General features: G+C 52.3%; 1 protein-coding gene across 7 annotated transcripts in view; it reads right to left on the reverse strand.

Moving 5' to 3' along the window:
• The window catches only part of MOB3C (MOB kinase activator 3C), a 37160-nt gene extending 17891 nt beyond the window's left edge, over positions 1-19269 (reverse strand). For 2 of the 7 annotated variants that reach the window (XR_010990521.1, XM_068163827.1), the window contains exons 1-3: positions 18730-19262; positions 18056-18226; positions 7247-7735 (exon numbers count right to left, since the gene is read on the reverse strand). Coding sequence is in view for 6 of the 7 variants with exons in the window: in XM_068163827.1 (XP_068019928.1) it covers positions 7247-7664 (418 nt within the window). In the remaining variant the exon portion in view is untranslated. The other 5 variants (XM_068163832.1, XM_068163829.1, XM_068163831.1 and 2 more) reach the window with 5 other exon arrangements.
• Between the last annotated feature and the right edge of the window lie 1030 nt (positions 19270-20299).

Here is a 20299-nt window from a genome sequence, read left to right on the forward strand (position 1 = left end):
TTCGCCATTGGAATGTGCTGCCCAGGGAGGTGGTGGAGTCACCGTCCCTGGAGGTGTCCAAGAGGGGATTGGATGTGGCACTTGGTGCCATGGTTTAGTCATGAGGTCTGTGGTGATGGGCTGGCCTCAATGATCCTTGAGGTCTCTTCCAACCTTGGTGATTCTGTGAAAAGCAGCCTGGGCTGATTTAAAGGCATGGAACTTGCCCTTACATTGAATTCACTGGGTTTTCATCCAGCAACTTTGAAGAAAGCAGCAGCATCCCACAATCGGGCGTGCAGTAGTCACTCTCTGCTTCCTCTTGCATGATGAGTGAGGAGGAGGGGACCTGAGGATGCAATGTGAGCTCTCTCTCAGATGCTATGAAGAAGATGCTATGAGGCTCTGTCCAGCCTGATCTAGTGTGGGGTGTCCCTGCCCATGGCAGGGGGATTGGAACTAAATGATCCTTGTGGTCCCTTCCAACCCTGAATGAAACTATGAAACTATGAAACTATAAGAAGATTTATCCATCAGATCAGCTCTTCTCCTCCACTTGTGATCACGGGCATGTGCTACCCAGACGCTGCACACAGACCAGCCAGCCAGCCGCTGGAAGCATCGCCTGCCCCAGGGCAGGAAGGCAGCTCAGTCCCAGGAGGACTGGAGCAGAGCTGCCATGCATGGGAGTGGAAAAGGGACAGCCTTACCCATGCTCCAAGCTAGAGCAAAAGCTTTAAGCAGAGCAGGTACAATTTCACTCCCTGCAACACAGCCAGGGTGCTGGCGAGCAGCATGACTCACAGCCCTGAAACGAATTAGCACCTTCAGTTTATCTTGGATGTTTTGCTTGAAAACCTCAAGATGTGATTTAATGCTCTGGAAAAAAAAAGCCAAACCAAAAAACTCTGTTTTCCTCACTCTGGGCTGATTGCTTCAAAACATAAGGAAACCATCTGGGACCATGTGTAAAGGAAACGAAAATGAGAGGTAACAAAGTGCCTGCGCTTACGGTGAGGGACTGCGAATGGCTTTTGGATCTCTCCTGCCATCTCTCCCCTCCTTAACACTCATGCTCCAGCCAATGTAATTTTTTCATGATGAATCAGTACTAGGAAACTACTTTGCTTCTTGGCAAGTGTATTTTTTCCCCCTCTGCAAAAGCAGGAATTCAGTGAATTGGGTGATGAAGTATTGCTGTTGTTGTTGTTGTTGTTACAGCTCGATTCCACTTTGGCCACCGTGGTGGTGTGGGGTGATTCATTTTCCCACCCACCCCCTCCCCTCCCCCCTCTAAAAATAAGTCTTTTAAAGCCCTGTTTGAAACTAAAAACAGCTGCAAGCTGGTTTGGTGTTAATTTTGGAAGAAAATAGACGGGGGGGGGGGGGAAGGAGGGAAGGGGGTGGGGAAAGGACAAATACTGTTTAAAATAGCCAGCTGAGAAAATGGCCACAATTAACTGAGCTCTAAACCTTTCTCTCCTGTTGTTATGGGGAGAAAAGTATCAGATAATTGCCTACTGAGTTTTCTCTCTCTGGTTTTACATTTGAATGGTGGGGGCTTGAGTGTTGAACAGCTTTCCAAGAACCATTCCCAAATCTCCTGTGACTGCTGCTCTGCGGAGCTGCAGGCACATTTGGCAGGGACCGTGGGGTGTTTCCGGGGCTGGAGCTGGTCCAAACCCTGCGTCTGCGCTGATTTAATCATGGAGAGGTTTCAGCCACCACAAAGGTGCTGAGGTAGGACATCTGGCCTTGTGCAACCAGCACCCTGATGATGGACTGACCAGTGCAGGTGCCAGTGACTTGCCAGGGCCCTGGAAAACCCATCCACCCAACCCTGCTCACCAGCATGCTGCTGTCCAGCACCGGCTGCCTAAAACCAGGCACCACAGGGCAGAAAGATTACCAGGAGGAAACAGTGTTTTCCAGGTGGCCTCTCAGTGAAGAGAGCTACTGTTATAGTTTTAGCAGCTGGTGAAAATACACCTGTAGAACCATTTATTCTTCTCCCTGCCTAAGAACAATGCTTATTCTCCATTTAAATGTATTTTCAGGACAGCTACGTTGGTTGGAAGAGTGGAAACAGAGTGCTAGCACATGCTAACTGATACTGGCTGTCTGGGAAAGCTGTTAGTGCTGTGGATTTATAGCTATCAGGGTGGCACAGCTCACCTCATGCAGGGATTTGTCTCATCTTGACTGGCAGACAAACAGGTTTCCGCTCCAGAGGAGGGATTATACTCAAAGCCTTTAAGTGGGACCAAGCCCTGCAAGTGAATTTCCCTAGGGATGAGGAAGATGCTGCCTCTCTAGCCTTGTGATAGAGCCAGTACAAGCCCTGCATCACACAGCTTGGCTAAATCAAAGCTGTTTGTCACCTGGGTCACTCTGATCCCCTCTCACCTCTGGCATAGGCTGAAGGACCAGATGTTTTAGTGGTGCAATCAGCCCAGCTCTGTTTCAGTCACTGGAGCCAGGCTTCTAAGGTCCCTGACCATCATGCCAAAGAACCCTGGGAGCCCTCAAGACAGTGAACTATCTCATTTCCAGCTGAGCCTCTCAGCCCAAGTGGGAGGATTTCCTCCCTCTGGCCCATGAGATACCTCTCCCTTAACTGTTAGGACAGCCATGAGCAAGACCTGCTGAATTTGTGCTGCTTCAGGGTTTGTAGCTTTTGGATGAAGAAGGATGCTGAGGTTAGCCTCAGGCAACATTGGCAAGTTTGGGGAACATTTGCTGGGTCTAAGAAAAGGAAAAAGAAGCAGCAAGTAATTAAAAAAGAGGCAAGTAGAAAGCTTTGCCTGCAGTCAGGTGGCCTTAGCCAGGGAAATCTTTGTGATGGGACAGTTTCATTGCACGTGGCAGAGAGGGGCCAGGAGGGAAAGCTGAGATGCACACAGGTCATGAAACACCAGCTGAAACAGTGGTCAGCATTGCCAGTGCACTTCTCTGACACAAGCAGGAGTGCAACAAAGCTTTGCAGCTAATATTGCAAAGCTTCACCACGACTCCAAAGCAAGAAGTTAATAACTTCCCCCACCACCTCATCAGGTTCCTTTCCCCTCTTTAAAACAGCTCACATCTCCCCAGTGTCCACTTCAGCACCTTATTCCCTTTGTCATAGTATCACAGTATCATTCAGGGTTGGAAGGGACCACAAGGATCAGCTAGTTCCAACCCCCCTGCCATGGGCAGGGACACCCCACACTAGATCAGGCTGGCCACAGCCTCATCCAGCCTGGGCTTAAACACATCCAGGGACAGGGCCCCAACCACCTCCCTGGACAACCCATTCCAGGGCTTCACCACTCTCATGCGGAAGAACTTCCTCCTCACCTCCAGCCTGAATCTCCCCACCTCCAGCTTCATTCCATTCCCCCTAGTCCTATCACTACCTGAGAGCCTGAGCAGTCCCTCCCCAGCCTCCCTGTAGGCCCCCTTCAGATACTGGAAGGCCACAATTAGGTCACCTGGGAGCCTTCTCTTCTGCAGACTGAACAGCCCCAGCTCCTTCAGTCTGTCCTCATAGGAGAGGTGCTCCAGCCCTCTGATCATCCTTGTGGCCCTTCTCTGGACACCTTCCAGCACCTCCATATAGGGGCTCCAGAACTGGAGGCAGTACTCCAGGTGGGGTTTCACCAGGGCTGAGCAGAGGGGGAGGATCACCTCCCTTGCCCTGCTGGCCACACTTCTCCTGATGCAGCCCAGGATCTGATTGGCTTTCTGTCCTGGGTCTTTTTCCAAGGGCTGGCCCTTAAGGAGGGAGGCTGAGCATCTCTGTTTGTTCACCTGAGCATCTCTGTTTGCTCACCTGAGCCCTGCAGCCCTCCCTGCTGTGCATCCCCCACCCTCCGCTGTCATCCTGCCTGTCGACGAGGAGAAGCCCTCTGGGAACGAGCAGATGTGACATTTCCCTTTGGCCAAACAGCTCCATCTTCTGAAATGCCAGAGCTGCCAAGCAATTACCCAGCACACAAGGCAGGCCAGTGAAAGACAGTTAATTGGGGACACACTGATGACAAAGTGTCAACAGCTCCCTCCCCTGCCTTTCATGCATGTGAAAGTGGGATCCTGGGCTAAGTTCCCTGATGCACGTGTGAGGCTAGAACCATCAAGACATGCCTGTGAGAAGAATGAAGATACAGAGGTCCCTGCAGCAAAGGGACTTTTAAGGGGCACCCTGGGAATGGCTTTAGAAGAAAAACAAACAAACAAAACTAAAAAAAGGGGGTTGGCCCCTGAATGCCCACAGCCAGCCTGGGCCTCAGCCAGAACTGCCCCCAGGGCAAAATGAAAGAAGTGGAAACCAGAGGCATCAGCCAACCCTATCCATGGAATCATAGAATCAATAAGGTTGGAAAACACTTCAAAGATCATCAAGTCCAGCATGTCACCCAACACCTCACGACTACTAAACCATGGCACCAAGCACCCCATCCAGTCTCTTCCTAAACACCTCCAGTGATGGTGACTCCACCACCTCCCTGGGCAGCACATTCCAATGGCCAATCTCTCTTTCTGGGAAGAATTTCTTCCTAACATCCAGCCTAAACCTCCCCTGGTGCAGCTTGAGACTGTGTCCTCTTGTTCTGGTGCTGGTGGCCTGGGAGAAGAGACCAACCCCCACCTGGCTACAACCTCCCTTCAGGTAGTTGTAGACAGCAATAAGGTCTCCCCTGAGCCTCCTCTTCTCCAGGCTAAGCAACCCCAGCAGCACAGTCAAATGGGGGCACATCAGTTAGTGGATGTCAGTAATCCCACACAGACCATTTTCTTCAGTGTTTCCCAGCATATTAATGAAAATCCTGAGCCTGAACTGCACTGATTTCATTCATCTCTGCCAGGGAAACAAAATAGGTCAAGCAGACTTGCAAAGCCATGTCTTTCCCCTGTGAAGCACCTGAAACCTTCTTTTACATTCAAGTAGTCTTGAGTTTCATCTGCAAAGTAACTGCTTACAGGCATGACCTGAGGCTCTGGCACTCCCACCAGCCAATGCATCAGCTCCAAGCCTTGAATTCATCTCCTCACACAGCAAGCAAGCAGCTCAGTAGCAGGATTAACATCAGCCCTGGCAGCTGCCAAGCGCTTCAGGTTAGCAGCAGAGGGGTTAATTTGCAAGCTGCTTGCCTTTGGCAGCTGCTGCAGCCTCCTAAGGCCAAGTTTTTTGAAGGGATGCATTGTGCAGCCTGGGAGTTGGCAGCTGGATCCCAGAGAGAGAGGTCTCTGCTCAGGCAGTGCCTCAGATAAACAGCAAGATGTGATTATATTCACATCAGGGCTGACATAGACAGAAGATGGGAAATGAAGCAGCAAGGTGGGATGAGGGTTAGACCTTGGGACCATGAATCTACCTGGTCTGCATCAGGAATAGTTTGGCCAGAAGGAGTAGAGAAGTGATCATGCCCCTGTACTCAGCACTGGTGAGGCTGCACCTCATATACTGTGTTCAGTTTGGGGCCTCTCTGCAAGAAAGACACTGAAGTGCTGGAGCATGTCCAGAGAAGGGCAATGAAGCTGGTGAAGGGTCTGAAGATCCAGTCTGATGAGAAGCAGATGAGGGAACTGGGATTATTTAGCCTGGAGAAGAGGCTGAGTGCAGATCTTATTGCTCTCTACAGCTACCTGAACAGAGGTTGTAGTGAGGTGGGAGTTGGTCTCTCCTCCCCATTAATTAGCGGTAGGACAAGAGGAAAACAGCCTCAAGTTGTGCCAAGGGAGGTTTAGGTGGGATATGAGGAAAAATTTCTTTACTGAAAGCATGATCAGGCACTGGAACAGGCTGCCCAGGGAGGTGGTGGAGTCACCATCCCTGGAGGTGTTCACACAATGTCCAGACATGGCACTTGAGGACATGGTTTAGTGGCCATGGCAGTGTTGGGTTGATGGTTGGACCTGATGATTTTAGAGGTCTTTTCCAACCTTAATGAATCTATGATCCCATGAAACTGACTTGGTTAGTCAAGGGAAGAGTGAGCTGCAGGGATGTGGTGACCATTTCTAACCAGCCCTGTGTTTCAACTCCTTGAGGCAGGGCAATGAAGCTGATGACCTATCAGCCCTCAATTCTCACAAGTGCAGAATAGCTTGGAATACATTCAAGCACAGAAAAGGACAGCATTGTTTTCCACATCCTTGAGGAGCAGGATGAGCCCAATCTGCCACAATGCTGTGGGCAACAGACATTGAGGAACACCTGGAACAGGAAAAGCCACACTCCTTGGCATTGCAAAGTTCAGCAATACCAACCCTCAGGTGCACCAGTGGCTGGGGAACCCACACTGGTTACAACCCCAGACATCATGCAAAGACCTTAGAGATGATCAAGTCCAACCTATTACCTAATACCTAACACCTTGTGATGACTAAACCATGGCTTGAAGTGCCATGTCCAATCCTTTTTTCAACACCCCCAGGGACAGGGACTCCACCACCTCCCTGGGCAGCACATTCCAATGGCCAATCTCTCTTTCTATGAAGAATTTCTTCCTAACACCCAGCCTAAACTTCCCCTGGCACAGCTTGAGACTGTGTCCTCTTGTTCTGGTGTTGGTGACCTGGGAGAGGAGACCAACCCCTACCTGGCACAACCTCCCTTCAGGTAGTTGTAGACAGCAATCAGGTCTCCCCTGAGCCTCCTCCAGACTGAACAACCCCAGCTCCCTCAGCCTCTCCTCACAAGGCTGTGCTCCAGACCTCTCCCCAGCCTTGTTGCCCTTCTCTGGACACGTTCAAGAGTCTCAATGTCCTTCTTAAACTGAGAGCCCCAGAACTGGACACAGGACTCAAGGTGTGGCCTAACCAGTGCTGAGTACAGGACCACAATGACTTCCCTGCTCCTGCTGGCCACACTGTTCCTGATGCAGGCCAGGATGCCATTGGCCTTCTTGGCCAGCTGGGCACACTGCTGGCTCATGTTCAGCCTACTACCAACCAGTACCCCCAGGTCCCTCTCTGCCTGGCTGCTCTCCAGCCACTCTGACCCCAGCCTGCAGCACTGCTTGGGGTTGTTGTGGCAAATACGTAGAACCTGGCACTTGGATGTGTTAAATCCCTTGTCCTTGGACTCTGCCCATCTGTCCAACCTGTCAAGGTCCCTCTGCAGAGCCCTCCCACCCTCTAACAGTTCAACACCTGCCCCCAGCTTGGTGTCATCTGCACTTTTACTAATGGTGGACTCAATCCGCTCATCCACACCATCAATAAAGATATTGAACAGGATGGGGCCCAGCACTGATCCCTGGGGGAATCAGAGCACACTCACCAATCCTCGTGGGAAAGATGTCCTCATTGTTAATGAGCATCTCAATCCAGTCCATCAGCATGCACATGTACTTTGGAGCTGACAGCTTGGTTGGCTTCTTGTATTTGTTATCGTCCTGCCACCTGTACTCGTACTTGAGTCCCCCAGACATGATGGGGCAGCTCTTCTCCGTGCAGTACTCCGACATGGTGCCGTAGATGAGGTTGATGCGGTTGAAGAAGTCCACCACGTGCACGGCGATCCAGTCGTTGATGCTCTCGCCGGGAGGCAGCTGCACCACCGCTTTCAGGTCCAGCCCAGACTTGAGGGAGGCCTGGGCTTTCTTGTACAGCTCGAAGCGCTGGGTGCCCGGCTCAAACTTCTTCCGGGGACGAAAGGTTTTGTCTTTGTTGAAGACTTGCTTGAGACACAAGGCCATCGCGGGCGCTGCCGGCCAGGGGCTCGCTGCAACGTGAAATCCAAGGCTGGGGGCTTCAGGGGTGGAGCCTTCTGGGAGGAGAGAAAGACAAAGTTTGAAATAGTGTGGCCAGCAGGAGCAGGGAAGCCATTCTGCCCCTGTACTCAGCACTGGTTAGGCCACACCTTGAGTCCTGTGTCCAGTTCTGGGCCCCTCAAGAAGGACATTGAGACACTTGAACGTGTCCAGAGAAGGGCAACGAGGCTGGAGAGAGGTCTGGAGCACAAGCCCTATGAGGAGAGTCTGAGGGTTGTTTAGCCTGGAGAAGAGGAGGCTCAGGGGAGACCTTATTGCTCTCTACAACTACCTGAAAGGAGGTTGTGGCCAGGTGGGGGTTGGTCTCCTCTCCCAGGCCACCAACACCAGAACAAGAGGACACAGTCTCAAGTTGCATCAAGGTAGGTTTTGGCTTGAGGTGAGGAGAAAGTTTTTCCCAGAAAGAATTATTTGCCAGTGGAATGTACTGCCCAGGGAGGTGGTAGACTCCCTGTCCCTGGAGATGTTGAACAAAAGGATTGGATGTGGCCCTTGCAGCCATGGTTTAGTTAGTCATGAGGTGTTAGGTGATAGGTTGGACTTGATGATCTCTGAGGTCTTTTCCAACCTGGTTAATTCTCTGATTCTATGAAGCCAGCTGCACACGTGGATGTGCTCACAGGACTGAGTTTGCAGAAGGATGCTGGCTGGCCCCACTGCCCTGCAGCACATGAGGATAGACATTTGGGACAAGACCCTGGCCCCTCCACACCAGGGTGAACTGGAGCTGCTGCTACCGCTACCGCTGCTGCCACCTCACACAGGAGCTCCCGGCACTGGAGAGGGCGAGCACTGCCACACATGCTCGATGGCAAACAAAGCCCTCCTGAGCGTGCCAGGATCTCACCGGGCCAGCCTCCTGCCTCCAGGACTTTTATGAAGAAGTCCTGCAATACAATGAGACCCAGCAGAGTTCACCACCCCGGGCAACCCCAGCCCAGCGGCCGGTTTTCCTTCTGGCAAAGGGGAAGTGCCTCATTCCCAGGGATTTCTCAGTATAAATAACCCTCGACCCTGCCGTGGCGGCCGGCGAGCGATGCCTCAGGGACTGCGCTGCGACCGCAGCTGGCTGCCGGTTCACACAGCCCCAGCGCCGAGATCGGTGGGAAAAGGGGAGAGGGAGGGCGGCGGGGGGGGGGGGGGGGGGGGGGGAATTATTTTTGTTGTTGTGCCCCGTGTGTTTGTCCAAAGGAACAAAACCCGCATCCGAAGAAGGGAAACGGGAGCCCAGCACAACAATGTGACGTGCCAGGATGCGGCCAGCCCTCCAGGCGTGCACACAATGCAGCCAGGAGCTTTTAGGGGTGCTCGATGCTCTGGGTGACTCGGGCTGGAAGTCACGGCTCAGCAAAGCACCGAGCTCTCCCCTTCCTGCCCGAGCTTAGCAGCACAGAGGAGGGCTGCAGTATTTCCTTTGTTGTTTCCCCCCCCTCCTTTTCCTCTCTGAAGCTCCGGCGGCAGTCCCATCCACTCCAAGCTGTCTTGAACAGGCTGAGCTTGTGCCTTTTGTTACCTGCACTCATTGCTAGTGGAGGCAACGTGAGATCCAGGCCCCCTTGACCTAAATGCTTTGCTGAGGCTTAGGGAAGGGAAAGTCTCCAACAGCCTCTCCCTGATGGGAGGAGGAGAAAGAGTTAATAAATAGATAAAAAAATAGATAAGATTCACAGAAAGGGGAAGTTTGTTCTGTCAGGCAGCAATATAGATCAGAGAGTTGTTTGGATTGGAAAAGACCTCTAAGATCCTCGAGTTCAACCTTCAAAAGTGGTCAGGCACTGGAACTGGACTGATTTACTTGATAGGGTGCTTGGTGCCATGGGTTAGTTGATTAGGTGGGGTGGATTGGTTGATGGGTTGGACACGATGACCTTGAAGGCCTCTTCCAACCTGGTCTATCCTATCCTATCCTATCCTATCCCTATCCTATCCTATCCTATCCTATCCTATCCTATCCTATCCTATCCTATCCTATCCTATCCTATCCTATCCTAACCTATCCCTATCCTATCCTATCCCTATCCTATCCTATCCTATCCCTATCCTATTCTATTCTACCCAAAGTCACAGGACTGAAAGGTGCCCAAGCAAAACCTGGATGCATGTTCATCATTTAAAAGGCAGCTATCAGCCAGAAGCTTGCTACATGAAATGTTTTCTAACCTTAGTCCTGAGCTGTGTGCAGATCCTATTTTGCCCAGCAGACCAGCTCAATAGCGAGAGAAAGTCTGTGCTCCCCTCAAACTCCACCCATGTGGACATCACTGGGAGGCAGCAAGTCCCCAACATCAGCAGGACATGCCCAGCAGGGATTTCTACACCACAGGCTGTGAGAAGAAAACCCTGAGAAGACCCTAGTGTAGGTGCAAATCCCAGTGTGAATAGAATAGAACAGAATAGAATAGAATAGAATAGAATAGAATAGAATAGAATAGAATAGAATAGACCAGACCAGACCAGACCAGGTTGGAAGAGACCTTCAAGATCATCACGTCCAACCCATCAACCAATCCAACCCACCTAAACAACTAACCCATGGCACCAAACACCCCATCAAGTCTCCTCCTGAACACCTCCAATGATGGTGACTCCAACACGTCCCCAGTCAGCCCATTCCAATGGGCAATCACTCTCTCTGTATAGAATTTCTTCCTAACATCCAACCTAAACCTCCCCTGGCACAGCCTGAGACTGTGTCCTCTTGTCCTGGTACTGGCTGCCTGGAAGAAGAGACCAACATCCACCTGTCTACAACCTCCCTTCAGGTAGTTGTAGAAAGTGATAAGGTCACCCCTGAGTCTCCTCTTCTCCAGGCTAAGCAACCCCAGCTCCCTCAGTCTCTCCTCACAGGGCTTGTGTTCCAAATCCCTCACCAACTTCGTTGCCCTTCTCTGGACTCGTTCCAGCAAGTCAACCTCCTTCCTAAACTGAGGAGCCCAGAACTGGACACAGTACTCGAGGTGTGGCCTAACCAGTGCAGTGTACAGGGGCAGAATGACCTCCCTGCTCCTGCTGGCCACACTGTTCCTGATGCAGGCCAGGAGGACATTGGCCCTCTTGGCTGCCTGGGCACACTGCAGGCTCATGTTCAGCCTACCATCGACCGGCATCCCCAGGTCCCTTTCTGCCTGGCTGCTCTCCAGCCACTCTGACCCCAGCCTGTAGCACTGCATGGGGTTGTTGTGGCCAGTGTGCAGGATGCTGCTAGTGCACTAACCACAGCCTTTCCCACAGGCTGGAGTGTTGCTTTGCCACCATTACATAGGTGACAGCAGGGTGGTATCAAACCCTGCCATGCTCTGCTGAACCCAGGTACAACCACACCTGAAACTGTATGGTTTGAGGTGCTTTTTAACCCCCCCAGAGGGGGTCACAGACATCATGGTATGTTATGCAGTAGGACTTCAATATTGGAGCATCCAAACTTTCCCCAGCTCACGTGGCTGGGTGGGATTTTAACAGCTCCAGCCCTGTGGTCCTCATTCATCACCGAAGGGCAATGACTGGGGGATATTTCCTGGATGCTTTTCCCTCCTCTGCCCCAAGCAGCTGCCTCCAACCATGTCAAAGAACTCGTTCTCTACTTCAGAAAACCAAAAGATCACAAGCTTTTCAAAGTGCCAACTGATGGAGAGACCTGGCATCACATCCTGAATCCTAACCATCCTGAGGGGAAGGATCTCTGATAAGTCAGCCCTGAGAGAGCCCAGAAGAGGCCAGGAGACTGTGGGCACAGCAAGGCAGTAAAGAAAGTCCTTAGCCGGGTCCTCCCACCCAGCTGCCACATTCAAGACACATCCTGTTGATAGCATCTCTAAAAAAAGCCTTCCAGGGAGTTTGCTAGCATAACAGCTTCTAGAATATGCAGATATGCATGCATACATACTTGTACAGCACTACTGGAATGGGAATCCTCATCCAGTAACATATAAAGTGCTGTGAAACCCTTGGGGATGAGGTATCAGCAGGGTCTGGCCCTGATGAGGCTGAGCAGTGCCCAGCTCGGCAGCCAGCGTGGGAGGGAAGGGGGAAGCAGCAGCTCTGATGCTTTCACACAGCCCCCAAAGCACTTGTCATTAACTGAGGCTGCTGCCACACCAGGACGTGGAGCTGCCACCACTGAAACAGGATGTGGAGTGGTCCTCTTCCTCCCTGCTGTTTGTAGCCTCATACAGAGATTGTTATCCTCATCTCTGCCTCTCCTGCCACCAGCGGAATGGAATGGAATGGAATGGAATGGAATGGAATGGAATGGAATGGAATGGAATGGAATGGAATGGAGTGGAGTGGAATGGAGTGGAATGGAGTGGAAATAGAAATAGAAATAGAAATAGAAATAGAAATAGAAATAGAAATAGAAATAGAAATAGGAATAGGAATAGAATAGAATAGAATAGAATAGAATAGAATAGAATAGAATAGAATAGAATAGAATAGAATAGAATAGAATAGAATAGAATAGAATAGAAATAGGAATAGAATAGAATAGACCAGACCAGGTTGGAAAAGACCTTTGAGATCACCGAGTCCAACCTATCACCCAACACCATCTAATCCATTAAACTATGGCACTAAGTGACTCATCCAGTCTCTTCCTAAACACCTCCAGGGATGGTGACTCCACCACCTCCCTGGACAGCACATTCCAATGGCCAATCACTCTCTCTGTGAACAATTTCTTCCTAACATCCAGCCTAAACCTTCCCTGGCACAGCTCTAGACTGTGTCCTCTTGTTCTGGTGCTGGCTGCCTGGGAGAAGAGACCAACCCCCACCTGGCTACAACCTCCCTTCAGATAGTTGCAGAGAGCAAGAAGGTCTCCCCTGAGCCTCCTCTTCTCCAGGCTAAGCAACCCCAGCTCCCTCAGCCTCTCCTCATAGGGATTGTGCTCCACACCTCTCCCCAGCTTTGTTGCCCTTCTCTGGACACATTTCAGCAACTCAACATCTTTCCTAAACTGAGTGGCCCAGAACTGGACACAGGACTCAAGGTGTGGCCTAACCAGTGCTGAGGCTCTGGCTGAAACACAAAGCCATCAAAATAAGCAGAACTAAACAACTGTGCCTCCAAGAAGAAGTCAGGATTTCCCCATCTGACACTTGGCAGCTCCCCAGGACAGAATGAACACAGCCCCCACGAATCCTGCAGCTCCTTCATCCCTGCCTCCAGCCACTTCACAACCCCCAACAAAGCTGAGCAGCCCCTTTGCCCAGCACCCACATAACACCCAGTGCCTGCTACCTCACAAGGCTGGACGGGCATCACGAGGCACCATGCCAAGCCTGTGCCTTCCATTTCCTTGCTGGGTAAATGGAGGATGAACCACTCAGATATTCCCATGTTAGCCTGGACCAATCCCACGAGGTCAAACAGTCCCTCTGGGTTAATATCCCTAGAGACAAGGACTGGAATCTAACCTCAGAGGTTTCCCTGGGATCTCAGCAAGGCAAGTCATGCCAACAGACCACTCTCGGTATTGCCATTTCTGCTGGCCTCAGCTCCATTCACTCTGCTCCAGGAGGTATTTGTAGGCTTTTCCATGCAGAGACCAGGTTGTTTGGGGGTGGTGAAGTGCCACCCTGGCAAGTGGTGTCCCATCAAATCACAGAATCATAGAACAGAATCATAGAATTGTTAGGGTTGGAAGGGACCTCAAGGATCATCCACTTCCAACCCCATGGCAGGGACCCTTCACACTACAGCAGGTTGCTCAGAGCCACATCCAGCCTGGCTGCAAACACCTCCAGGGATGAGGCTTCCACCACCTCCCTGGGCAACCTGTTCCAGTGTCTCACCACCTTCATGGGGAAGAAATTCTTCCTAATATCCAATCTCAATCTACCAATTTCTATTTTTGTTCCATTCCCCCCAGTCCTATCACTCCCTGACATCCTAAAAAGTCCCTCCCCAGCTTTCTTGTAGCCCCTTTCAGACACTGGAATGCCACAATAAGGTTTCCTTGGAGCCTTCTCTTCTCCAGACTGAACAGCCCCAACTCCCTCAGTCTGACCTCACAGAAGAGGAGCTCCAGCCCTCTAATCATCCTCATGGCCCTACTCTGGACATGTTCCAGCAACCTCCAGATCCTTCCTGTAATAGAGGCTCCAGAACTGGATACAGTACTCCAGGTGGGGTCTCACCACCAGTCCTGTCTCCTGAGCCCACAGATTGCCAGCGCAGCCTCTCTGCTCCCTGGGCAGCAGCTCACCCTGGAGCAATGAGAGGTTCAGCTTTTAGGACCCTTGCCAGCATTGCTACCAAATTACCAAGTCATTAAAAGGCCTTGTGAAACTTTACTGGAGAAAAATGCTCTCCAGAGACTTAATTTAACACAAAGCCAAGAACACATCCTGGGATTTACGATCTGAAGAAGCAGAGAGAGGCACTGTGCCAAAGAACAGAGTTGTTCTCCTCTTTGCCCCAAAGCTTTTCACTGACCAGAGAGATCAATGGGCATGGAAGGATGTGAGCAGCACAGGGAGGGAGCTACACAGAGGCCCTGCAGGACCAGGGCTTGGAATAGCTGCGGCCCTTACAGCTGTGAGTGCTGAGATGGGACATACCAGCTTGGAGCAAACAGGCTCTGGAAGTTCACCAAAGCCTCAGTTTCTCCTCACACAGGGATCCAGCACTCACCCCTGCTTTCTGGGAAGAAAAGCAAAATCCTTTGGGAGCAGGCTCAGGCACATCATGAGTCTAAACTGGTGGAAAAGAGCAGCAGCAGCAAACACAAGACCAGATTTTTCCAGCGTCCACCAGTGCTCTTCCATCACTTGCCAAGTATTTGGGACAGATCCATGCAAAGAGATGGAAAATGGGAGATGTTCCAAGGTTTCACTTCAGCATGCAGTTCAACCAAGCTTAATGTTCAGGGCTGTCACGTTCCTGGAAATCAGGCTGGGATCTGCCGAGGCTTGGGGTAGGACAGAAGACCCACACAAGTCCAGCTTGCTGCTCACACTGCCTGTGGTGGGAAATCTGAAGGGAGACCTGCCATTCTACAAGCTTAGACAGCAGCTTCCTACAACATGACCATACACATCCTGCTGCCAGTTCATGCTGGTGAGGCCTGGACCGGTGCCCTGGTGGCAGCCTGCAGCTCTCTGCCTTTGGTTCCCACGTGCAAAATCAAAGCTTCCCTGAGAGGAGCCTTGGCAAAGGCTGCAACCACAATTCACCACACCACAGTTCCCATCACAGGGTGGTGCCAGCGCCCCAGAGGCTCACACATCCCTTTCTGAAGCATCTGCAAAGCCCCAAATCAAACCTCATCCAACTAGGCAGGGAACGAAGCAGGCGGCCGTGGAGCTGGAGACTTTCCCTGCTGTCACCCTCTGTCCCTGCCAAGGACAGTCAGGAAGAGGAGGAGAGGAGCTGCTGGCTGGAAAGAGGAACCCACTTCTCATGGGACAGCCACACAATGGCACACTTGGTGCTCAGCCCCATCTCATAGGATAGGATAGGATAGGATAGGATAGGATAGGATAGGATAGGATAGGATAGGATAGGATAGGATAGGATAGGATAGGATGGAATGGAATGGAATGGAATGGAATGGAATGGAATGGAATGGGATGGAATGGAATGGAATGGAATGGGATGGAATGGAATGGAATGGAATGGAATGGAATAGAATAGAATAGAATAGAATAGAATAGAATAGAATAGAATAGAATAGAATAGACCAGACCAGACCAGACCAGACCAGGTTGGAAGAGACCTTCAAGATCATCACGTCCAACCTATCATCCAACACCACCTAATCAACTAAACCATGCAACCAAGCACCCCATCAAGTCTCCTCCTGAACACCTCCAGTGAAAATAGCCTGGGCTTTGCAGAGAGCTTGCTACAGAACCAGCTGAGTGGCCCCAAGACCCCATCCACATCCGTGAAGGCCTGTCCCTGTTCTCACCGGCGGCAGCAGAAGCAAAACTCAGTTGGGTTTAGCAAGGTTAAGCTTTGCAGAACCACTGCTGGGGATGGAGCCGAGAGAGACATGTGAAAAACTCATTTCCTGGATTGCTGGCAGGTCCAGAGATGAAAGGGAATTAACTGGGTGGTGGGGCCTTGTGCATCATAGGAGGCTCCCAGGCAGAACAGAAAGTGGAAGTGATAGAGAGAAAGATGAAACCAAGAGCGAATGCTCTTGGGTCCTTGCTCAAGTAGGAGGGGAGAGCAGTGGTGATGGCAAAGTTTCAGGCTGAGCAGTTGGAGGTTGCCAATTACTATTTCTTTTTGAGTTTTCTTGGAATTTGTAAGAACTAAAGATGTGCAGACCTTCAAACCTCCACTTCATCACTCTTCAGCACTGGGGGTGGAGGTGGAGGCCCCTTCCCTGGAGACATTCAAGGTCAAACTTCACGGGGCCCTGAGCAACCTGATCTAGTTAAAGATGTTCCTGCTCACTGCAGGGGGAGGTTGGACAAGATGACCTTTGAAGGTCCCTTCCAGCCTGATGCATTCTGTGGTTCTGTGTGAGCTCAGGGTCAAACTAAGCCACTAATTTCAGGTTTGAGGGTTGGGTTTTACTACAGCTTTTTGGGGTTGGAGTTTTTTTTTCCATGCTTTTTCTGTCATTGAAAAACCACAGAGGAAGGCAAGACAAAGGCTTTGTTGTAAATTGAAAGTAACTTTGAGAGGTCTGTTAGAAACTGGTGAAACAAAAGGGGAAAGCAGGCAGAGTGACAGGAGGGTAGCTGCCTCCCCACCAGGTCCTGCAGGCTTGAGGCAAGTTCACCAAAGAAAACTCCTGGGTTTGACCCCAAATAAGCTTCTGTCAGAAACCCAGCAGGGAGAATCTGTCAGACACACCACCAGTCTGCAGAGTGATGGGCACCAGGCATGGTCTGGTGTTTGTTCCCTGCCTCAGTCTCCCCAGTTTCAAAACTCATCTCCCTCCTCAGGCTGCCTTTATATTAGAGGCTGCAAAACCAAAGGCTTCAGGGGAAAAGTGCAGATCCACACAGCTTCAGGTACCACAGAGCAAAGTGTAGGTTAAATACTACCAGCCCTGCACATGCCCCATGGGCTTCTCCAGGGCATCTTGCCTCCAGCTGCCCAGATGTCAGCTGCTTCCATGCTTTATGCCTTATCCCCACCACTGGCAGCACAAAAGTCCTATCCTTCCCCATTCCTGGCAGAGGGGCAAGGCAGGCATCAGCTCAGTCACCATCTGCCAGAGCCCCAAAACAGCCAGCCAGCCTCCAGATGGACAGTCTGACCAGAAACCAGCTGGCCCTGGGGCTCGGCTGGCTTTCTGCTGCTCTAGGAAGTGCTGCTGTCTGGCTGCTGACTCAACAGCCTGTCTCTGAGCTTTCCTTCAAGCTCCAGAGAAGGCTTGGTGCAAAATTTACTCTTCAACCTGTCCTAGAACATCTTTGGAACCGGGGCTTCCTCTTGGTGGACTTGCACCCCAAAGACCAAGGCTGCTTCTCCTGAGCAATTCTTGAGCTCCAGCCACCCCCACTGAGGCAGGGGCTTCCTCAGGGAAAGAAATGGATCCTCTCTTTTCCAGAATTTGTGATAGCTATGTCTGGTTTTAATCATCCTAAGAAATAGGGGCTGCAGAGGGAGGATGCTGGTGAGCAAAGTCTTGGGGTGCTGGCCCTGCTTCTTCTGTGCTTCTTGACAGAGCCAAGGCCCAGCTGGGCTGCCTGTGAGAAACGGGGCTATTGGCTGCTGATCCCAAATATAACCCAAATGATGGAAAATTCCAGGAAACAAGCCAAGACAAGATGCTGGGAGGGGGGTCAAGGCCCAGCACGTGGTTTGGGGGAGCTGCAGAGAAGCTCTGAGCTCTCAGCAGCATCTTCTCGCTGCCAAACCTCCCTTGTGCAAACCCCACCGGGGCCGCGGAGACTCCCAAGCGGTGTGAGCGTTCTGCGAGCCAGCCACCAGGTGCCCATCTCCAGAGCAGCCACCCCTGGAGCACCAGCAGGACTCATCCCCCTGTCCCCAGCCGGGGCAGCTACCGGCAGGGAAGTTGTGCTGGTGCTTCCCCCGGCTCGCCTGGCCCTCGGAAATCCCCAGCTTGTGCGAAGCAAACCCAACGTGGCTTCAAGGAATGGGACCACCACACACCTTGGCTTGCTGCCCTGCTGGCCCCTCCTTGGTCCTGCTCCTTGCTCTACCTCCCTGCCCCACCACTAGCAAAGCAACAGCTCCCTGGCAGCCACCGCCAAAGGCACCAAAACACTTTTGCCTGAGTCGCCCAAGATGCCTCCAAGCAAAGCCCCATCTCCCCAGGTTAGAGGCAGCGTGCCCAGTTCATTCACCATTCAGTGACACACGGTGGGACCAGGGGAGTTGTGGAATACCTCATTCCTGGGGGCTGGGATCTCACTGCTGCCACTAATGACTTGCTGGGAGCCCTTCAAAGACGCGTCCGATGGCCTTCACGGTGTCCGACTGCCCGGCTTCAGTCCCGAGGGTGATTACCCTGCCATCAGAGCCGTAATCCCAGACACTGGGAGCTCCAGGCCTGCGAGCTCAAGGAAAGAGACGAAAGGAGATAAGCCAGCTGCTGAAAACCCATCTCCGCCGCTTGCTCTCTCCCAGTCGCCCCCGCCCACAGCTTTCCGCCCTCCCTCCGACACTGGCAGAGCTGCTGCCGGGACTGTCCCACCAGAGGAGCGTGGTGTCTGCCCGCACTGTGTGCTTCCATCCCCGGCAGGTTCCCCCCATCCCTCCCCGCCCCGGTTCCTCTGCACACCACCAGCCATCTGCACTAATCCCTGCCCCAGCGTCGCTGCTCCTCGACCCTCTCGCATCCTGAAACAGCCTCCGAGGGTATTTACACTCTGGCAGCTGAGCCCAGACATGCTGGAGGAAGGGGAAGAGCCTTCTAGAGGCGTCCATGCGCCAGCTGGGTGAAAGATCGCTCCTTCCCAGGCTAACTCCAACCGGCTCTTGCCCAACCTGTGCTTAAAAGCAGCCAGGAACATCCTCAGCGTGCAGCACTGGCGCTTTTCTTTCCACCCCCGGGACTCACCTCATCTCCCAGCACTGTCTGCTTCCAGCCCCAAATCCCTCCGAGGCACTTTCTGCTCTTATCGAGGGAACAGTGTGTGTGGTGGGGGGAATAAGAAGAAAAAGCCCAAGCCAGGCTCCCCGCCGGGGCTGTCGGCGTCTCGGGGCTGGCAGAGGCAGGGAGAGACGCTGCGCTCCGCCGCTCGCTGCAGTTTCATTAGAGAAACGCGGGGCCCAGCGTTTTTCTCCGGGCCGTGATGTCACATCCTGACCCTGCCGGCAGCTCCAGTTGTCCCTGGAAAACCCACTGGGAAGCTGGCCCGCTGGCCTCCCCACACCATTCCTGGGGGCTGAGGTCTTTTTGGTGCGCTCCCAGATTTCACAGGACGGCATCACGCCGAGGAAATGAGACTAAACCCTGCAGTGTCCTCCCCCTCCAGCTTTTGCACAGTCCTTTTGCTTTCATTCTTTCCCCCTGCACACACACAGAAAACTCAGCTGGAGGTTTCAGTGCCAGGCCAAGCTGGATGCCATCCCCAACAGAAAAGCCGGGGAGAGGGCAAGGAAAAGGCCAGAAAGACTTCGGCTGCAGGGAGCAGACTCACTTTGTGTCAGTCAGAGGTGGGGGAGACTGAAGCAGGCTGCAGTGTTGAGAGGCTGCTCAGCAAAAGCAAGCCTGCACTGGCATGCTCAGCACTGAGAAGGAGCAGCCAGCCAGCGTGGGATGGCTTGGTGGAGGTCTGGATTCTGCCTGGGGGACAGACTCCCCAGGTGGAGATGTAAAACTGGTGGTTCACCCCAAGTATGGTACTCATGGATGTTGCAGTGGGGGAGGAGGGAGGCAGCAGAGCAGCCTTGGCACTCATGGTCTCCTCCTTGGCACAGCAGTGTGCCTTTCCCAGGGGAGCAACCTGGCTTAGTCATGGGGAGATGAGATGCAGATGCTGCTGAAAACATCTCCTGATTGCTTGGCACCAGGACAGTTCCACTGAGGGAAAGGTTTCTAGGCATTCCTTCAATGTGTGTTAAACTCAGGTTCAGCCAAGCAGTTGTAGGTGATGGGGTGGGGACCTCAGGGCAGGGTGGGGATAAGAATCAGCAGGGATGTGAGAAAGGAAACCACAAAGCCAGCAGCCTGAGATGGCAGAAAGATCCAGCTGCTGGGTACCTTTGTATGAGGCAGGAAGGCTGAGAATGTTTGCCTTCATGAACCACACCTGGCTCCCCCTGCTTCTGCTGCCATGGATTTACTCTCTGACTCCATTCAGACTGTGCATCCAGTGGGATGCATCTCTGCAGGATCTGGCCTCCTTCCTCCTGAATGGGTTTTTTAGCTACAGAAGATGCCAGGCCTTGCCCTTGAGGCAGAAGTTGTCTGAAGTTGAGACAGTCAACCGAAGCTGATTATCCTGCAGCCACCCAGAGCAGGAAGCCACAAGCCCAGCTCAGCCCAGGGCCCTACAAGGCATCTGCTCTCCTCTTCTCCCTCTCTCTGTGCTGGTGCAAAGCCCAGCACAGCACTGCTTTTGTGCAGGTGTGATAACAACTGTCACCTGAGGCAGCATCTTAGCAGGAGCAAAGATGACATCGAA

The sequence above is a fragment of the Melanerpes formicivorus genome, unplaced genomic scaffold (assembly GCF_026170545.1).
Source record: "Melanerpes formicivorus ecotype bairdi unplaced genomic scaffold, bMelFor1.0.p_v2 SCAF_75, whole genome shotgun sequence".
NCBI lineage: Eukaryota > Metazoa > Chordata > Aves > Piciformes > Picidae > Melanerpes > Melanerpes formicivorus.